Here is a 17,131-nt window from a genome sequence, read left to right as displayed (position 1 = left end):
ACACCGCGCCCCCTCACCCGCGCCGCCACCCCACACCCGCGCCGCCGCCGCACCTTGCCCACGCCGCCGCCCTACGCCGACGCCGCCGGAGCCCCTCACCGGAGACCTCGCCAAGGTTGCCCCGCGCTACATCTATTCTTTTTCTCGGATCGTTTTCTTCTAATCGTTCCGATTCTTTTCTTCTCTAAACCGTTCTGGTTTTCTAGATCGGTTTTTCGTTTGGTTTTTCTTCTCCGAAACCCTAGATCGGATTCGTTTTCTTCTCCGATTTAGTTGCTTTGGACCGTTCGCCGGACCGTTCGTCCTAAGGAACGTGATCACCGGATTCTTCTAGGTTAACGAACGTCCCTTCGTTTAACCGTTCTTCTTTTTCTTTTCGTCGGATTTATTCCGCGATCGCGATCTCAGATCCGATCTTCTTTCTAGTCTTTCTTTTCGCTCGTTTATCGGAATCAGGTGATTCAAGCGCCTGGAGTTTCGTCTCGAAACCGTCGTTCCGTCTAATCAACTTGAACAAGCTTTTGTTACAGTAAAATTTTGACCTAGATTCAACTTGCTAGAACCGAGTTGTTTTCTTCCGCCGTTTGTTTTTCGTTCTTTCTTGCAACCGGAGTTCTTAAGTTGAACTACCTGGTTCGTTCTCTTGTTCGAGTTTTACCTGTGCATTAGATGAGTACTTATTTTATGCTTGTTGTTTGTCTGCGATAGATTACCCGGATTGCGCCGCTTGTTACTTCGAAACCCTGGGACTCGCGGATCATCAGCAAGGCAAGTAACACTTTGATCATACCTTTTCTACAACCCATGTTTTATTGCATTAGATCAATCCTCTCACATTGCATGATTAGGATCTAATTAAATTGTGGGATGGGAAGTAGATGAGGTAGTACCTATTACCTGTATTATTATGAAACCTTTGGGAGTTACTTCTACGTTTGCTTATTATGCCATGTTATGCTAGTAGACGTGGATTGGGTGAGTGATATCCATGACAGATGTGAGATTGATAATTTTAATGGTTTATCTAAGGTGGCAACTTAAACACACATCTGGGTGGATTGAGGCACCTGATGTCTATCAGGACTTGCCTGTTTTTTTTGGACCGCCACCCAGGCTCAAAGGGATCATAAGATAATTCATGCTAGAAACTTCCGTGTGCAGCCACATGCTACTATGGGCTCTAGCATAGTTGACTAAGTTGTGCGAACTCTTACGGGGTGGACTAGCAGATGTAGGGGATGTAGGTGTACCGGTCTACCCCACATGTAAGGTGCTAGTGCTTCTGAAAAGACTATGTCTCGGTCATCCGTCTCTCAAACACCATGTAGTGCGAGAAAACAAACGGAGGCGATCGAGTCATGTGGGGAAAAGTGCGCAAACCTCTGCAGAGTAACAAACTAATCATGATTAGCCGTGTCCCCGGTTATGGACAACTTGAGTATCTAGTACTTGAATATCATTGTGAATCTCAACATGTTACTTCTAATTAATGTTATTGGGTTTTAATTACTTTTAATTGGGATTGAGAATGCTGTCAACCATTCTCAATGTTTCACAACCACCATGATAGTTAAATAAATTTATTCCTTTGCAGTAGGAAAAAATTGGCTTTACGCAAAACTGTAACCATAGAGCTTTCCACCAGCCATATATGCATGTAGTATAGCTGTTTCATTCCATTACTCTCTATGTGTTACTTTGCCAGCATATTCCATGTGCTGACCCGTTTTCGGGCTGCAACGTTAATGTTGCAGACTTTTCAAACGACGATTGAGGTGCGTTTAGGTCGTGGCCCTATACTCAGTGATGCCGCTGGAGTTGATGGACCCATTTATCTTCCAAGTCTTCCGCTGTTATCTTTAAAATATGGCCTTAAGTCATATTTATTGTAATAAGTTCTTTTTCAGCCATCGATGTAATAAGTGTGTGATTGCAACTCTGCTGTAAAACCTCGATGTACTGTGTGGTGTCAGCATTACTGATCCAGGGATGACACCGTAGCACAGTAGACGTGATCCATTCGGGTCAGGTCGCTACATCGAGATTAGGATTTGTCACTCGATTGTCGGAGAGGTATCTCTGGGCCCTCTCGGTAATGCACATCACTACAAGCCTTGCAAGCAATGTGACTAATGAGTTAGTTGCGAGATGATGCATTATGGAACGAGTAAAGAGACTTGCCGGTAACGAGATTGAGCTAGGTATTGAGATACCGATGATCGAATCTCGGGCAAGTAACATACCAATGACAAAGGGAACAATGTATGTTGTTATGAAGTTTGACCGATAAAGATCTTCGTAGAATTTGTAGGAACCAATATGAGCATCCAGGTTCCGCTATTGGTTATTGACCAAAGACATGTCTCGGTCATGTCTACATAGTTCTCGAACCCATAGGGTCCGCACGCTTAAAGTTCTGTGACGATTGGTATTATGAGTTTTTGTGTTTTGATATACCGAAGGTAGTTCAGAGTCCCGGATAGGATCACGGACATGACAAGGAGTCTCGAAATGGTCGAGACATAAAGATTGATATATTGGGCGACTATGTTCGGACACTGGAAATGTTTCGGGAGGTTTCAGACATATACCCGAGTACCGGGGGGTTACCGGAACCCCCGGGGAGTATAATGGGCCTATTGGGCCTTAGTGGAGAAGAGGAGGGGCGGCCAGCGCAGGCCACGCGGCCCCTCCCCCTCTAGTCCAAATTGGACAAGGAGGGGGGAGGGGGCGGCGCCCCCCTTTCCTTCCTCCTTTCTCCTTCCCTTCCCCCTTCTCCTACTCCTACTAGGAAAGAAGGAGTCTTACTCCCGGTGGGAGTAGGACTCCCCCCTTGGCGCGCCCTCCTCCTTGGCCGGCCGCCTCCCCCTAACTCCTTTATATACGGGGCAGGGGGCACTCCAAGACACAACAATTGATCATTAACCTCTTAGCCGTGTGCGGTGCCCCCTCCACCATAATCCACCTCGGTCATATCGTAGCGGTGCTTAGGCGAAGCCCTGTGTCGGTAACTTCATCAACACCGTCACCACGCCGTCGTGCTAACGAAGCTCTTCCCCGAAGCTCTACTGGATCGTGAGTTCGCAAGACGTCACCGAGCTGAATGCGGAGGTGCCGTACGTTCGGTACTAAGGATCGGTCGATCGTGAAGACGTACGACTACATCAACCGCGTTGTCATAACGCTTCCGCTTACGGTCTACGAGGGTATGTAGATGACACTCTCCCCTCTCATTGCTGTGCATCACCATGATCTTGCGTGTGTGTAGGAATTTTTTTGAAATTACTACGTTCCCCAACAGGAGGGGGGTTGCGTGTCTTCCCGTCGAGGTTTGCGGGAGCGCCGCCTTGAACAATTACATCGCCCTACCGCTTGCCGGGCGGCGCGACGGAGCCTTGAATGGCGACGAGCGCGACATCGCCGGTGTCGAGATCTGCCGACGGGAATGGCTCGTGGATGGCACCTGCGGTGACGGCCGACGGCTGGGAAGCTTCCAGGGCGGCGGAGGGAAGTCGGGGAAGGTGCTTCGAAGCGGGCGGAGAGAGGTGGTTGGCGGCGAAAGGGAGAAGGCGGGAACTGCCGCGCGAAAATGTCCCTCCCGCTTGATCTCGCAGCCGATAGGGGTCAAGCTCGGGTTGGCCTCCCACCCCGTGAATCTAAAAGGTCAAGGGCGAAGTTTTTCCGCGCCCCGCAATTTTTTTACAGTTCATGGACCGATACAGTGTTTGATGTGGTCACTTTTTTCACGAGAAATTGTAAACAGGCGGTTATTTTGTGGATCGGCGTGTTTTAAGTGTCTGCTAGAGTTGCTTAGGTCTTTGTGATTATGCCAGGCTTCCGGGTCTTTTCATACCTGGCCCAACGCGCCGGTCCGGCCCACCGTAATCGTGCCTGGCCCGGCACGGCCTGCCAGTGCATGATTATTATACGGGTCGTGCCGTGCCGGCCCACGTGATGCGCCTCCGCTGCGCCTCGAGGCCCAGGCACGACCCAGTTAGTAAACGGGCCGACATGTTGGCCCGTTTAGCACGCTGGGCTACATATTTTCAGCATGTTGGGCCGATTTTTAGGCCTATTAGGTTATATTTTAGGTATACATATATAAAAATATTCTGAAAATTATATTAAAAAAGGGGCCGTGCCGTAGGCTCCAGCCCCCCGGGCACGACCCATTTAGCCCGTGCCATGGCGGCGTGCTCGCGGGCTGACCTGTTTGGGCCGGCCCGTTTGGCCACCTATAGTTCTTTTACAGGTCCGTCCTCTACTCGAATAATAAAAAAGAAAGGTCCGTCCTCTCCATAGTTTGCGAGTGTTGCGGAAAAGAAGAAAAAAACAACTCATTCCACCTCGCCGCCGCCTCGCACCCCGGATCTCCACGCGCGGCGGATCCTCGCTGCCGCCGGTGGGCATCTCACTACCGGTGAACTCTCCTACCCCCGCAAGCCTTCTTATTTCATCTTCTTCCAACCCCATCTGCTTCCCTTCCGTTAACCCTAACCCTTACCGATGGGATCAACGAGTCGTTGCAGATCCGGTCCCGTGCTGCTAGGTAGGTCCGTCCCAAGCCATCCTCAACGATGCGTCCCCGCCGCAGCCCCTCCGCCGGACGCAGTTCACCGGAGTCCAGCAACGTATGTGCATCTGCTAATCCCCACCTCCCTCTTTTGATCCATCCACTCTCTCTATTCTTTTCTATTTTTACATGGCTGCTGCTCTCGTTTCCATATTCCTATGATTACTGATCTGAACACATATTGGGGCTGTATTGATATTAGATTCTCATTTTTTCCTAATTTATGTATATGTATGCTATCTTTAAAGGCGTCACAATCAAGTGGCAGTCAATCTAGTGGTGGGATGAAAAATCCGGATGGTTCGATTCCTATCCCCTTCACCATCCATCGAGGTAATCCAGACCGGCTAACCGGATTGGGCTCTTCGTATTTGGAGATGCCTTCCGGTCAGGAGAATATCAATCTGACTAAAGAGGATTATCCAAAGCTTGTCCTCGTTATAAAAGATGACGACGAGAACCAACAAATGTGTCTAAAGATTATGAAAAGCTTGACTCATGAGAATGTCCTTGGAGTGCATTTCTGGGAAAAGGTTGAAGAAGGACCATATATCCGAGTTCATGTGGAGCCTTACACAGCATCGATTTCAACGATCATTAGCGAAGCTGAATCTCTTGTCGATCGTAGGTCAAAATTGGTTCCATCTCCGGCCTTTGAAGAGATAGTGAGGTGCTCATGCTAACATCTATCAACGAATCTTGAATTATATTTTTGTTTCATCATTATGTATAACTAACCATGTAGCTTGCATTCTTTTGTAGTGCATCAATTGATGGCCTAGACTACATTAGAGAGAGTGGTTACTACCATGGTAACTTCTCATGGGAAACTACTCTGTACCATCAGGAAGCTGATAAAATAGTAGTCAAATTGGCGAACTTCGAAATAAAAGGTAAGGTGGTCACATAAGCCTTGATTTTAGCCAATAAAAAAATTGGCAAGTGTATAAGCTTTTGGCTACGAATATTCTCCGCTTCTTGAGAAACAAATTTAGAAAAACATGGAGTTTAATAACATAACTGCATTGGCTGTCCTTGTAAAAAAAGAGAGGAAAATGGTGGTTGTTTACACGTGCTACAGTTAGTGGACAAATTTAGTCCCTTCTTGCTGCAAAAACACATTTCGAACTCTCTGCCTTATCATGACTTTCAAAATTCTGAAACTAAAATTGCTTTGGTGGAAGAATATGCACCGAGTAGAAAAATCATGTAAAAAATGATGTCAATATTTGCATTGGAAGTTATGTACGACCACTTTAAAACCAATGGTTTGCTCCATAATTTAATTTCCCACTGTAGTCTACTCACTGGCATGTTCTGAACAGCATATAAATGTCATCTTAATGCACCAATTCCTATCCTGACAATAGTATAGAATCTACAAAAGTTATCTACATCTTTAGTTGCTGTCTAGAAGTAATATAAAATTTTGTTTTCTTACCTTGGTTACCTCTTTTCAGGTCCTTCTCTGGTGGAATGCCAGGTGGAAGACTGTATCTCTCTGGCAGCCTCTCTTGAGTGGGCATCTCAAAAGGTGAAGAAGGAGTATCCCAATGTCAAGCCACACACTTGCTACATAATAGATGACCTCATAAGGATTTTGAAGTCTTTTACTATGTAAGTTGTTGGATTGTGGTAGTAAACTCTATAACCTTCTTCTTCTCATAGTTCTCTAGAACTGCTCTATAACCTTCCTCTTCTCATAGTTCTCTAAAACTGCTCTATAACCTTCCTCTTCTCATAGTTCTCTAAAACTGCTCTATAACCTTCCTCTTCTCATAGTTCTCTAAAACTGCTCTATAACCTTCCTCTTCTCATAGTTCTCTAAAACTGCTCTATAACCTTCCTCTTCTCATAGTTCTCTAAAACTGCTGTTGGTGGAGCACATGCTTTTGGTGATATTATTTGTGTATCACGATACGTTGTGTAACTGTTTATAAATTTTCAGGAATTCTGTTCACACAATGAAACTTCAGCTCAAAGATCATGAATTTTTTTGGAACAGCAAGAGGAAGAAGATTTTCTTTGCCTATGATGTACCGCAAGTCTTCAAAAATGATCTAGTTAAGCAAAAATTTGCGGAATCTCCATCTATGCCAGATTTGCCATGGACGGCAACATGGCCAACTCATGAGTTGATACCTGGTCAGCTTATGAAACATATGTTGATTTACCGTGGAAATAATGGACTTGGATCATATAACGCATCCGATGTGGAAGAGTTTCTAAGGTTCATAAGTGGGATGTATTCGCATGAGAATGAACTCAAGGAGAAGGTAAAATAATCTCAGATTTTGTTGCATAAACGATTGTTGTTGCATAATTGATTGTTCTGTTTTTCGTTGCAGATTCCTAACCTCAATGTCAATAAGGAAGTTCAGAGGATATATCCGTGTTTGTGGTATGATTTAAAAAAAGCCATACGAGATGCCGAGGAACAAGCTGATAATGCCATGGCAGTGGACAATTAATGAGGTACATCTTCAGTCTTGTTTTAAACAATTTTTTAATAGACGGAAATTTTACGGACAATTCTTAGTTATAAGGAAATTAAAAGAATAGCAGTGGTGCGATTTTAATCAGAAGAGAATATGTACTCTTGAGTTTATTAGCACGATATATATACTTATACATGGTGGCTAGGAAGATGTTATCATCCACTGGGTGTTGGTTTGGTAAGAGGGATGGGTGTATGTGATATGTCTCATGTGTTTTTATGTGCAGGAGTTGATGCACTAAATACCCACATGTCCAACCTTAATCTTTTCTGTGAGAAGTTCATTTCCATCTACTTGGCAGCCTGCCAATCTGATTATGTGTTTATTTTATTGCAGAAGAAGTAGCGGTGTCTCCCTCCCTCCCTCCCAGGGTGCCAAACCGCGTCTCTACCAGCCTGCGGGAGGAAATGCCCCTGCCCTGCCCTGCCTTGCCTTAGGATGACGCAGTCTTTAACTTAGTTGCTGTCTAATTTAGTTAGTTCATCTCTGCGGGCCAACTGTCTTGAGTCATGGAACCGGAAGATGGTATGGACCAGTCCGTCCTTGCTGGTTTGCCAAAGGATCTTCATCCATCTATGTTGAACTCTGTTGCTCTCTGAAGTTTAGGCAGTGTGTGTCGTCTGAAACAAGTGTACGAGATTCATGCTCTCTGTGCTATGTGAATGCCGCACTGATTCAGAAGTCTGCCCTATTTTGTTTGCGTGTTGGTGTTGGTTTTTTCTTTCAGTGTTTGTTTTTCCATGCTAGCACTATGATGACTATGATGCATCAACTTGGGATGGAACCACTCACTCTGTTTTGGTCCTCAAAATTTGGGAGAGAGGTTCTAGTTTCTCCCTCCCACGCATCAAACTGTATATCTGGCACTCCTTGGTGTTGGTGTTGGTTCTTCTTTCCTCATTTTGCGCCTTGCCTGCTACCCGTTTTGTTTCTCAGCAAGTGTTATTGCTCACTTTGCGCCTTGCCTCCAATCCATTTTGTTTGTTTCAGTTTTCCCCTGCTTATCTGATCAAAACAGTCAGCCCTCTCATCCTTGTGTAATTGTGTTGCAAAACAGGAGGAGGAAACGCACTTGATCTGCATGAGCAGAAAGATTCATTACTGACCTGACCGTGATCTAATCTGGGAAGGCAGCATGAAGAACTTGCATGCGCCTCACCTGGTCACGGTCGCTGCCGGCAGACTTCTTCTTCTCTTGATCAACATCTATCTCTATCTATCCATCTTGTTGTACAAAGTGCAGCGGCTGACTGAAGCATCCTGTTTATAGGTGACGAGCACCGTGGAAGGTCTAAAATATCATCTAGGCCTTCCAGCCACGTGCATTGCTACTTTGCATCACGAACGCACGCAAGGAAGAGATTTGCCGACACAAATAGAATATATAGAGTATTTCCCAACACAAATACATTTAAATGTTAATAACAGCTGGCCTCTGAATCTTTGTTACTACCTACTGTACATTTGAGGATAAATCTTTGTTACAAACAAGGAACAAGTTAACACGGCCACCCACGCCTGGAGCACAACACAAAATCACATCAACTCCAGGAAACTCTGAAAGATAATACAGTTACAACATTCTCAAGTAGCAGGCACCGTCTCATTCCGGCCTCCACTCTCTGCTTCTACTGTCTAACATCATCTCCACTCCACACATAGAACCAACACAAGTAACAGGGCAACACAGGTAACATCATCTCGGCATATAAAACCAAGGGTTTTTATCATTTATGCCACCGGTTGTGTCCCACTACTCAGTTTTGTCACTAGGAATTTCAACCGCTCAAAAATGCCATTGCTTCGTTAGACACATGCTCAAAAATGCCACTAGACACCATTATTGTGATCTCAAATCTCTTTTGCCATGTTATAATGACATAAATACCTATGGACCAACATGCCAGCTCTCCTCTATCTCACTACTATAAAGTGTGGGGCCTACTTGATCCCAACAACGTTCTTATTATCCTGTAAAATTATTCGCTTGGTTACTCCTGACAAGTGGGGCCACACTTATCATTTTGAGATAGAGATAACTGACATGTGGGTCTAGGCTTATTTTTGTCATATAACATGGTCAACGGGTTTGAAGTGAAAATAACAATGTCTAATGGCATTTTTGAGCAAACATCTAACGGAGCGATGGCATTTTTTACATATCTAATGGCATTTTTGAGCAAGCATCTCACGTATCGATGGCATTTTTAAGTAGTTATAATTTCTAATGGCAAAACTGAGTAGTGAGACACAACTAGTGGCATAAATGATAAAAACCCTAAAACCAACACCTTCTCGCCTCCCGATGCGCTTAAAGAACCAGAGAGTTTTCGTTTGCTCGTCACAAAAGGCGCCACCGCTTCCCTTTGACCTTCTTCGCCACCCTCGGCTTGGCCTGCAACTTGGCCACCAAGTTGGCAGGGTTGCTCAGCACTGCAGCAAACATACAGTTTTTTTTGTTACCAACAAGCACAGGGTCAGCTGGGTGCAACAAGAGCATACAGGAGCACAGCAATGTATCCTAACAGCAGCTCTCTCCACGCACAACTTAATAAAAGGTCAAAGCAGCAAACAGGAGGAGATATCAATTGGTCCAGCCCTAAACCATGAGGCAACCATGTATCCTACCATTGCAAGGCCTCAATCTCAACAGCAGCTAATATAGAGAAGAAGAATGGCAACAAAATAAACCCATTTGATATGAACATTTATGTGCTTAATTACTAGATAAATGAATGAATGTCAGAGTTAGAGATCATTATTGTTCTATTATCCATTATCCAGAAAATGAAAAACTTTTGATTTGTTGAATGCAGTCTGAATTCTAACTATGCAAAGTCATCGCTTGATTGACCAACCAGGTCTGACTTACAGTATCAAGTCCTAGCAATTAAATCCCTACAGTTTTGGCCCTTAATCATACAGACCAAGGCCACGACTTTCATGGAAAGAAAAATCCTAGTTCATCATGTAGATAGCACTGTCATGGTAACAGACAGCAGGGTAACAATACTCGATTGCGTGAAATGCTACTATACAAAGAGTGAAATGCTTTTGTATTAATGGATTAGATTTTTATTACTACAAACCAAAAGCAAACTATCTGTAGCAAGATGTGTTGCACTTGCAACTATATATGCTGCTGCTTGTACACGCCGAACCCAATTGAAGACACAAACTAAAGTTGAATGCACAGATTTGATTTTGCATCCAAACAGGACTCAGAAGCAGCACTAGAAGCTGATTCGTGCCCCTGAAACAAAGCCCTCTACCTGTCACGCTACTCCCTGGGAAGAAACGAGAACCTACAGATCTATACAAGGGAGAGACATAGAGAAGCTTATGGCTGGGTTTGTGTGTGGCAAGGTAGCCGCTGCTCTTCTTGACGCGGCTGCTGCTGCTGCAGATGTATGGTCAGAATTGCCTGCACAGAAGGAGTGATTGTTAAAGTTAAACATTTGATTACCCATCACCATTACCAAGATTTTACAGGTTGTTAAACTCACCTCTCTCCCATGGGAAATTCCAAAGCAGGCACCAAGTCCACGGGAAGGTGATTAATCGCCTGCAGGGGCAGAGAGGAGCTCCAAGTTGACCCTTGTGGTCAGCAGCAAGCCCCTGCAAAAAAGTTTATTAATCATCAACAGAAAAAGTTTACTGATTCAAACCGTAAACTATTAAGTAAAATGCAGTCTACCATTCATGCTTGAATCTGTTGACAAATGAAACAATCCTTCCATCCAGGGATAAATCAGAAGACAATGAGCAGTTGAGCAGGACAAGCAGAGTAAAGGACATTAATTAGAGGGAATGTGAATCGGCCGATATAATCAAAATAAAATCAATGATTAACAAGCATGAATCAGGTTCAGTCAGATAGATTAATGGGATCGTTTGCGATTTATTTAAACCGTAAAACCGTTTTTAGTTGAGAAATGAAACAATCCTTGCATCCATCGATGAATTCCATGTTGCATGGTGAGCAACTGAGCACATGCAAGGACAGAGATAGTATATGTGATTGCGATGGATGTGGGATCGCTGGAATCAATCTATCTCTATCCATGATGAATGTATCATTCATTCATTACTAGTTGGTAGCACTAAACGAGGGACTTCTGAAGCCAGGAAGCCCAATTGCATAGTACCGGGCATCTTTCATTAGACAGGGAAAGGGGAAGGGGGTTTGAGATGGACCTTGAAGGGGTGCGTCCCATGAGCTCTGCAGGAAGGTGCTCCTCCGGCAATGTATAGCGGCGGCCATCTCTCCTGGAACCAAAGAACGGAGGCGTCCGAGTGAGTAGCAGGTATAGTTGGTCGGCCGGCCACAGCAGGGAGTCTGTCGCTGGTGATTGATGTTGGATGTCGTCTCACAAAGAAAGAGCAGCAGCAACCTGCGTGGGGAAGGATAGCAAGGAAGCAACCGGGAGAAGATCAATCAGGGAGGGCAAGGGAAGGGATGAAGAGCAAATCGAACTGAAGAGCGGACCTTCGAGTGCGTGGCAGCAGGGGAAGGTCCATCCATGGCCATGGCGTCGTGTGGTCAGGTAACGTGGCCGAGCAGAAGCACTTGGCGCTGTCGATCTGGGGGGCCCTAGGATAGGTAGGAGGGAGGGAGAGAAGGTGAGGATAAGCGGTGCAGCAAGCAACAGGAGGAGCAGATGGGCGAGAGAGGCGGACCTTGAGGAGGAGCGCGAGCTGGATCCATGGCGTGGGTGGGAGCAGGGGAAGCTCGATCCGTGGCGTGGCGTGGCGTGGCGTGGGGCGCGAGAGAGCGAGCACGTCCGTCGGGGTGGAAGAATCCCCTGACGACGGCGTGGCGTGCTGTGGTCGCCGGCCGGTCATGGGCGGATCTGGCCGCCGACTGACCGACCTGGTCGCTCGACTTCCCTCTCCTCTTCTCTTCTCTCGTCTTGTGACGAGGGGAGGGGAGGGGAGAGAACGGAGGCGGGAGACGAGGTTGCCGGCTGTGGGGGAGAGGCCGGAGGCCGGCGGCGAGGTGATTGGCAGAGGCGGCCATGCGGGGGGAGGGGAGGAAGGAATGAAATGGGGATTTTTCCTTTTTCCTCTTTGTTTTTCTACGATTTCCAAGCCGAAAACTTTGGATGGGAGCGCGGACGTCGGGAGCGAGCGGGCTGACAACCAAAATCTTCGTTACGTTGAAACCAAAAAAAGAAAGTTCACATTTCACCCTCAAATGTGGCCAGAGGGACAAATAACCCTCCTGAACTCCAATTTGGTATGATTTTGACCCCAAAATCTTTAAAACCGGGTAAATCTCCCCCTTAGCTGGTTTTGGTTCGATTTAACCTAGTTTTGGGACACTACTTTCTGACGTGGCATGCCTTTATGGTGGGTAGTGAGAATTATGTCCATCTGACATGGTGTGATTGGATTGGGGACAGTTGAATGCATCGAGCCCTCCTCTTTCTGTTCGGTTCACCTCCTCTGCCTCCTTCCACCGTTTGTCACCGTCAAGGGCACAATCAACGCAGCCGACGCAGCCCATGATTGAGAGGAAGAAATCATGACCGGATGAAAGCCATGGATCCGGTACGTGATGCGAACCCGCTCCCCATCTCTCTGTATATTCCGCCGATGATTTATGATTTTATGGCGCGTGAGAAAGAAGTATGTCCATTTGCTCGCCCGCATGCTACTCCCACACACCTCCCTCACTGGCTGGCTCACTAGCACCATCTAGTTGTGGCTCTTGTGTTTGAGCCTGAGGTGGTGAAGTTTCGGCCGGCGGTGAGGTCTGTGGCTTCGGTGATGGCTTTGGCTTTGTCATGATCGGTTTGCAAAATCTGTAATAGAGGTCAAGTTGGCGCGTCCACCCCATCTCCGACCACCTCTAGCCGGCCCCTGTCATCTTGTTGTATCTCCACATGCTCCACTTCCTGATCACCATCTTTTGCTGAAAGAAGCAGAGCATACTTGTTTCAGTAACATTTTCAGTAGAGAAACGGTTTCAGTTACTAACAGAAATTCAGAAATGGTAATATATCATAGTGTATGTAGTCAATTTCATGTTTGCTAACCAGCATGAAATATGGTTATTAGTATGTATCATAGTAAAGAAGACATGCCTTATAAGTTCTTCCAATTCACTTGCCCATCAGCCGTCGTCGTTTACTGCTCGTTTACTTGATCGGGAGGATGAGAGCGGGTGAATTGGTTGGGTTTCACTGCATATTCGCTGCGAAAGTATTACCTGTACTTCAATTGCAAAATAGAAATTACATTCTTTGTACTGCAGAAACTTCACTTTTATCTGTTCAATAATATATGTAGTCGACAAGTCTTTGTACAACTAGTTACTTCATCTCTCACAAGGCAGAGGTTGCAATGCTGAAAGAAAAATATTAACAGAAGTGTGGAAGGAGAAGGAAATACTGTACAATACTGATGATCTGATTTTTTTTGCAGTACGAAGGCATTATCGAAAGCTGATGAAATTTCCTGTTTTTCAGGTCATGAAGGGGATCCTTTGGATCATCTTGATCAGGTTCTCTCTCACCTTGGATGGGCAGCTGGAACAGAAGCAACAACAAACTCACCTTTAACTGAATGGAGGTGAACAGTGTTGATGCGCCAGGACCGAGCGCAACCCCGAACAGTGGCGGATTTGAATGGTGGTGGCCACTACGGTGGCGTGTGGTTTGGATCGCTAATGGAGCGGCGACGGTTCGTCTGGAAGGAGCGACCAACAGTGGCTCGCCTGATCTGGTGTAGTGTCTCGTCTGCCGCAACCTTGATCGGCGGCAGATTTGAAAGGTGGCGGCCGCTACTGCGGCGTGTGGCGCTAATGGAGCGGTGGCGGCTCCGTCTGGAAGGAGCGACCAACAACCGCGTCTGGTGCAGTGGCTCGTCTGGTTTGGTGCAAGCAACAACAAGTAGGGCAATGCCACGTCAAAAGTCATTGCCTACTCATCCTCTAAAACCAGCTAAATTCTCTAAAAACAGCAGCAAAACCACTTAGGAAAAGATTTATCCGGTTTTAAAGATTTTGGGGTCCCAAATTGGAGTTCAGGGGGTTATTGTCCCCCTGGCCACGAAGACGGACATGCCCAAATCTTCCCTTCGATGAAACCGTGGAAGACCTTGTTCGTTCTTCTTTCTATTTATTTTCTTTTGAGAAACTTTCGGTCTATTAGTCTTGAATCATGGTAATATAACGAACATAAAAAAAGAACATTCCAATTTGTAGACCATCTAGGGACGACTACAAGTATTGAAGCAAGTCGAAGGCGTGCCGCCATCATCGCCCCTCCCTGTACCGGAGCTAGGCAAATTTGTTGTAATAGACAGTTAGGAAATCATCGTGCTAAGCCCTCATAGGACCAGTGCATCAGAACAACAATTGCCGCCGATGAAGAGTGACGTAAATCGAAAGAATCCAACCTGAAGACGCACGAACATAAACGAATGACGACCAAATTCGAACAAATCTACAATCCATGTTTTTTTGCAGGTAAATCTACAATCCATGCTTGCAATGGTAGATGGGCTTTGCGTGCGCTATGCATGGTTGGTGTGTCACCGTCTAGCCTTATATGTCCACTCTCGTTGGTGGCGGGAAACCAAAGAAAAAATGGCAGCAAGCGGTGGCTTGTTCGAATAACGTCATTAATATGAAAAGCTTAAAGAAGAAGAAGCGCGAGCTAGTGCCACGCGGTGACCCGTGCGCACACACTACTTACCCACGGGTGTGTTAGTACTATAAAGCAAATATAGTACCCAGAACACTATATCCGGCAAAGAATTTGCCTCCAGGTTTACCCACTTAGGTGAAAGCAACTTGGGAAGCTATCAAGTGCAGCCACGTGTATTAATTTGGGCTCCTACAGGGTACAATTTGATGGTGACTTTACTCTTTCAGTGTAAATTTTGTTAACATGGTTTGTGTTTTGCGTGTGTGTTTGCGTGTGGACCATGCCGTCCTGTTTACCCGTATGTTTTCCAAATGAGATTCTCAAACATGCAATCTGTCCCCCCTGGTGTCAGGCAGTGAATTTGGCAGCAAGTGCATGGATGCATGCACGCAGTAGTGAGAAATGACTTGCCTATGTACATGTACTCCCGGTTCCAGCGTTTTCTGGACAACTGATTAGTATAGGCGGTCGTTGTTTTTTTTCAGTTTGTTATTATCTTCTCTGCGTTTTGTCTCGAAAACTCTTCATGCACATCTCAATCCCATCGCCTGCGCCCGGCCGCTCATCGCCGTAGCTCCATATAAAAGGCCTCCAACTCCTCCGGAGGTGGAGGTCACCAGTGTTCGCTCACGCTTCACCGAAGCACCCGCGCGCCGGCCAGCGTCTCGCCGAAAATCCTACCGCCGCGCCCTTATCCTCCCTTCCTCTCTTCTCTCTGCCGGAGCCTGAGGGTAGGCCGCACGAGCATAGAGCACGCCGTGCACGGGAGCTCCGGCTTCTACCGGCGGGAACAGGAGGTATGCAGGGATGTACTACCCTCGCGCTCCTCATTCTTGCCTATTGCCTCGGCTGCTGCGGCCTCCGTGTCAACGCCGCTGCGGCGACGGCCGTTACTACTGATCGCTTATTATTTCGTTAATTGGGGACGGGATGGTTGATTTCATGATTCAGGTTGAGAGAATCAGATTTGACAAATCCTATGAGATAAGAGTCAAGCAATTTTGTCTTTTGTAGTAATTTCGATATACTTGTGGTCTTACCGTATCAGTTTCCATTACAGGAATACATGGTGAAGACTCATGATGCATGCTTCTTTGTTCAATGGCTGGATGCAGAATGTGAGTGCAGGAGTTGTGACTATATTTTCCATCACAATTCTTCATGTGCTTGCTCAAAATGTTAAAATTTATTTGAATATATATTGGAACTGCAGTCCTGATAGCCGTTGGATCATGACTTATTGTGTCGTCCTTCTGGTCGGTATTTGTGAGATATCTATCTACGATGGCAAGAAGGCTGTTGCTTCTCATTTCTTGGTGTTCAGTAGTTAAGGAGCTAGAGACATATATGCATACTTTTTTTCTTATGGGAAACTAACTGAAACATCTCTTTGGGATTAAGGTGAATATATGGTTTCTACTTTCCTATACTACAACTCACTATCACAACTAAATGTACCTAAAATGATGCAAGCGAGTATAGTTTGTTTGTTATGGGAAACTAATCAGTCAATAGACTACAAAATAGGCAGTATCCTTTCTTCAACCGCGTGGCGTGTCGCCACATATATGATACCACATATAGATGTTTCTGTGTTTCCATCAAAGTTAATTGTTAGCCACAGGTGATGATAACACCGAGATTACATATACTTTATTTGAATAACAGTTCATAGTAGTTTATGTTACCATTAACAACACCATAAATTTCTGTTAACTTGGCATTGAGGGGAAAGAACTAGACTCTTTGGTGACTTGGTATCGTCAATACATTTCCGAAAGAAATATACCATGTAAGCATGTATTTCCATCTCTTTGAGGTTATAAGAACATATCAGATAGACTGTTTTTGCATCATTTCATTTTAAGTGGGCTAATTAAGAGACAGGATCGTTGGTTCTTTGATGCTATGTACAGGATCAGCATATAGTATGGTGGCTTGTTGGCGTTGGCAGTTCTGAAGGCATGTAGGAAATAATGTAAGCCTATGCGTCACATTCAACATCTAGCTGGAAAAAAGCTTCCGTTAAAAAATGTGAAAAGCAGAGTGCAAATGTAAATGAGATGACATCATAGTAGCCACTAATTTCATGCAATGGAAAATTAGCTGAATAGGCCTTAAGGAAATTTTCTTCCGTGGCCGAAGAAAAATTAAGGAATAGGCTTGATCACCCGTAGGACCCTAAGGAAAAAATGTTCAGGATTTTACTGTAAAAAGATAACAAGAGGGATGTACATTTTGCTAACTCATAGCGTAGCTCGCTTCCTCCTTCTTTAACCATTTGCAAAGTTGTCCTATACAAACAGAGATTCTGAACATATAAATTAAAATTCAACGGTTCTCCCTACAAAAGGGTGTCTTCCACCATCTAGGGGTGTTCTAACTCCTTCCGGCAACAACCCTAA

At 45.5% G+C, this 17,131-nt stretch overlaps 2 protein-coding genes across 13 annotated transcripts; one reads left to right on the top strand and one right to left on the bottom strand.

Annotated features, from left to right (window-relative positions):
* The first annotated feature begins 4,280 nt into the window (after positions 1-4,280).
* On the top strand, positions 4,281-7,771 carry LOC123063580 (uncharacterized). Its single transcript, XM_044487404.1, has 8 exons — positions 4,281-4,420; positions 4,530-4,631; positions 4,822-5,243; positions 5,336-5,466; positions 6,034-6,190; positions 6,522-6,849; positions 6,922-7,048; positions 7,408-7,771. Exons 2-7 carry the CDS (start codon positions 4,578-4,580, stop codon positions 7,042-7,044), a joined length of 1,215 nt encoding a protein of 404 aa, XP_044343339.1. The 5' UTR covers positions 4,281-4,420; positions 4,530-4,577; the 3' UTR covers positions 7,045-7,048; positions 7,408-7,771.
* A 692-nt stretch (positions 7,772-8,463) lies between these two features.
* Positions 8,464-12,166, bottom strand: LOC123063581 (uncharacterized). Of its 12 annotated transcripts, none has more exons than XR_006430407.1 (6): positions 11,752-12,166; positions 11,561-11,655; positions 11,269-11,340; positions 10,769-10,804; positions 10,578-10,689; positions 8,464-10,495 (listed from the first exon to the last, which is right to left on the bottom strand). XR_006430407.1 is itself a non-coding variant. In XM_044487408.1 (6 exons), exons 2-6 carry the CDS (start codon positions 11,600-11,602, stop codon positions 9,279-9,281), a joined length of 567 nt encoding a protein of 188 aa, XP_044343343.1. In that variant the 5' UTR covers positions 11,603-11,665; positions 11,752-12,155; the 3' UTR covers positions 8,464-9,278. The 12 variants fall into 12 exon arrangements, 5 of the variants coding, with proteins under 5 accessions (XP_044343343.1, XP_044343344.1, XP_044343342.1 ...); XR_006430408.1 differs by having other exon boundaries at positions 10,769-10,783; XR_006430405.1 differs by having other exon boundaries at positions 11,269-11,465; positions 11,752-12,162.
* Positions 12,167-17,131: the final 4,965 nt, after the last annotated feature.

The sequence above is a fragment of the Triticum aestivum genome, chromosome 3A (assembly GCF_018294505.1).
Source record: "Triticum aestivum cultivar Chinese Spring chromosome 3A, IWGSC CS RefSeq v2.1, whole genome shotgun sequence".
Taxonomy (NCBI): Eukaryota; Viridiplantae; Streptophyta; class Magnoliopsida; order Poales; family Poaceae; genus Triticum; species Triticum aestivum.
This window is presented reverse-complemented; position numbering and strand designations above follow the sequence as displayed.

Coding starts and splice junctions, on each gene's coding strand:
- LOC123063581 (XM_044487405.1), bottom strand. CDS start 12,091: ATGGCCGCCTCTGCCAATCACCTCGCCGCCGGCCTCCGGCCTCTCCCC. Junction 10,690..11,268: donor ATGGGACGCACCCCTTCAAG/GTCCATCTCAAA, acceptor ACTTTTTTGCAG/GGGCTTGCTGCTGACCACAA. Junction 10,496..10,577: donor GAATTTCCCATGGGAGAGAG/GTGAGTTTAACA, acceptor CCTTCTGTGCAG/GCAATTCTGACCATACATCT.
- LOC123063580 (XM_044487404.1), top strand. CDS start 4,578: ATGCGTCCCCGCCGCAGCCCCTCCGCCGGACGCAGTTCACCGGAGTCC. Junction 5,467..6,033: donor GGCGAACTTCGAAATAAAAG/GTAAGGTGGTCA, acceptor ACCTCTTTTCAG/GTCCTTCTCTGGTGGAATGC. Junction 6,850..6,921: donor AGAATGAACTCAAGGAGAAG/GTAAAATAATCT, acceptor TTTTCGTTGCAG/ATTCCTAACCTCAATGTCAA.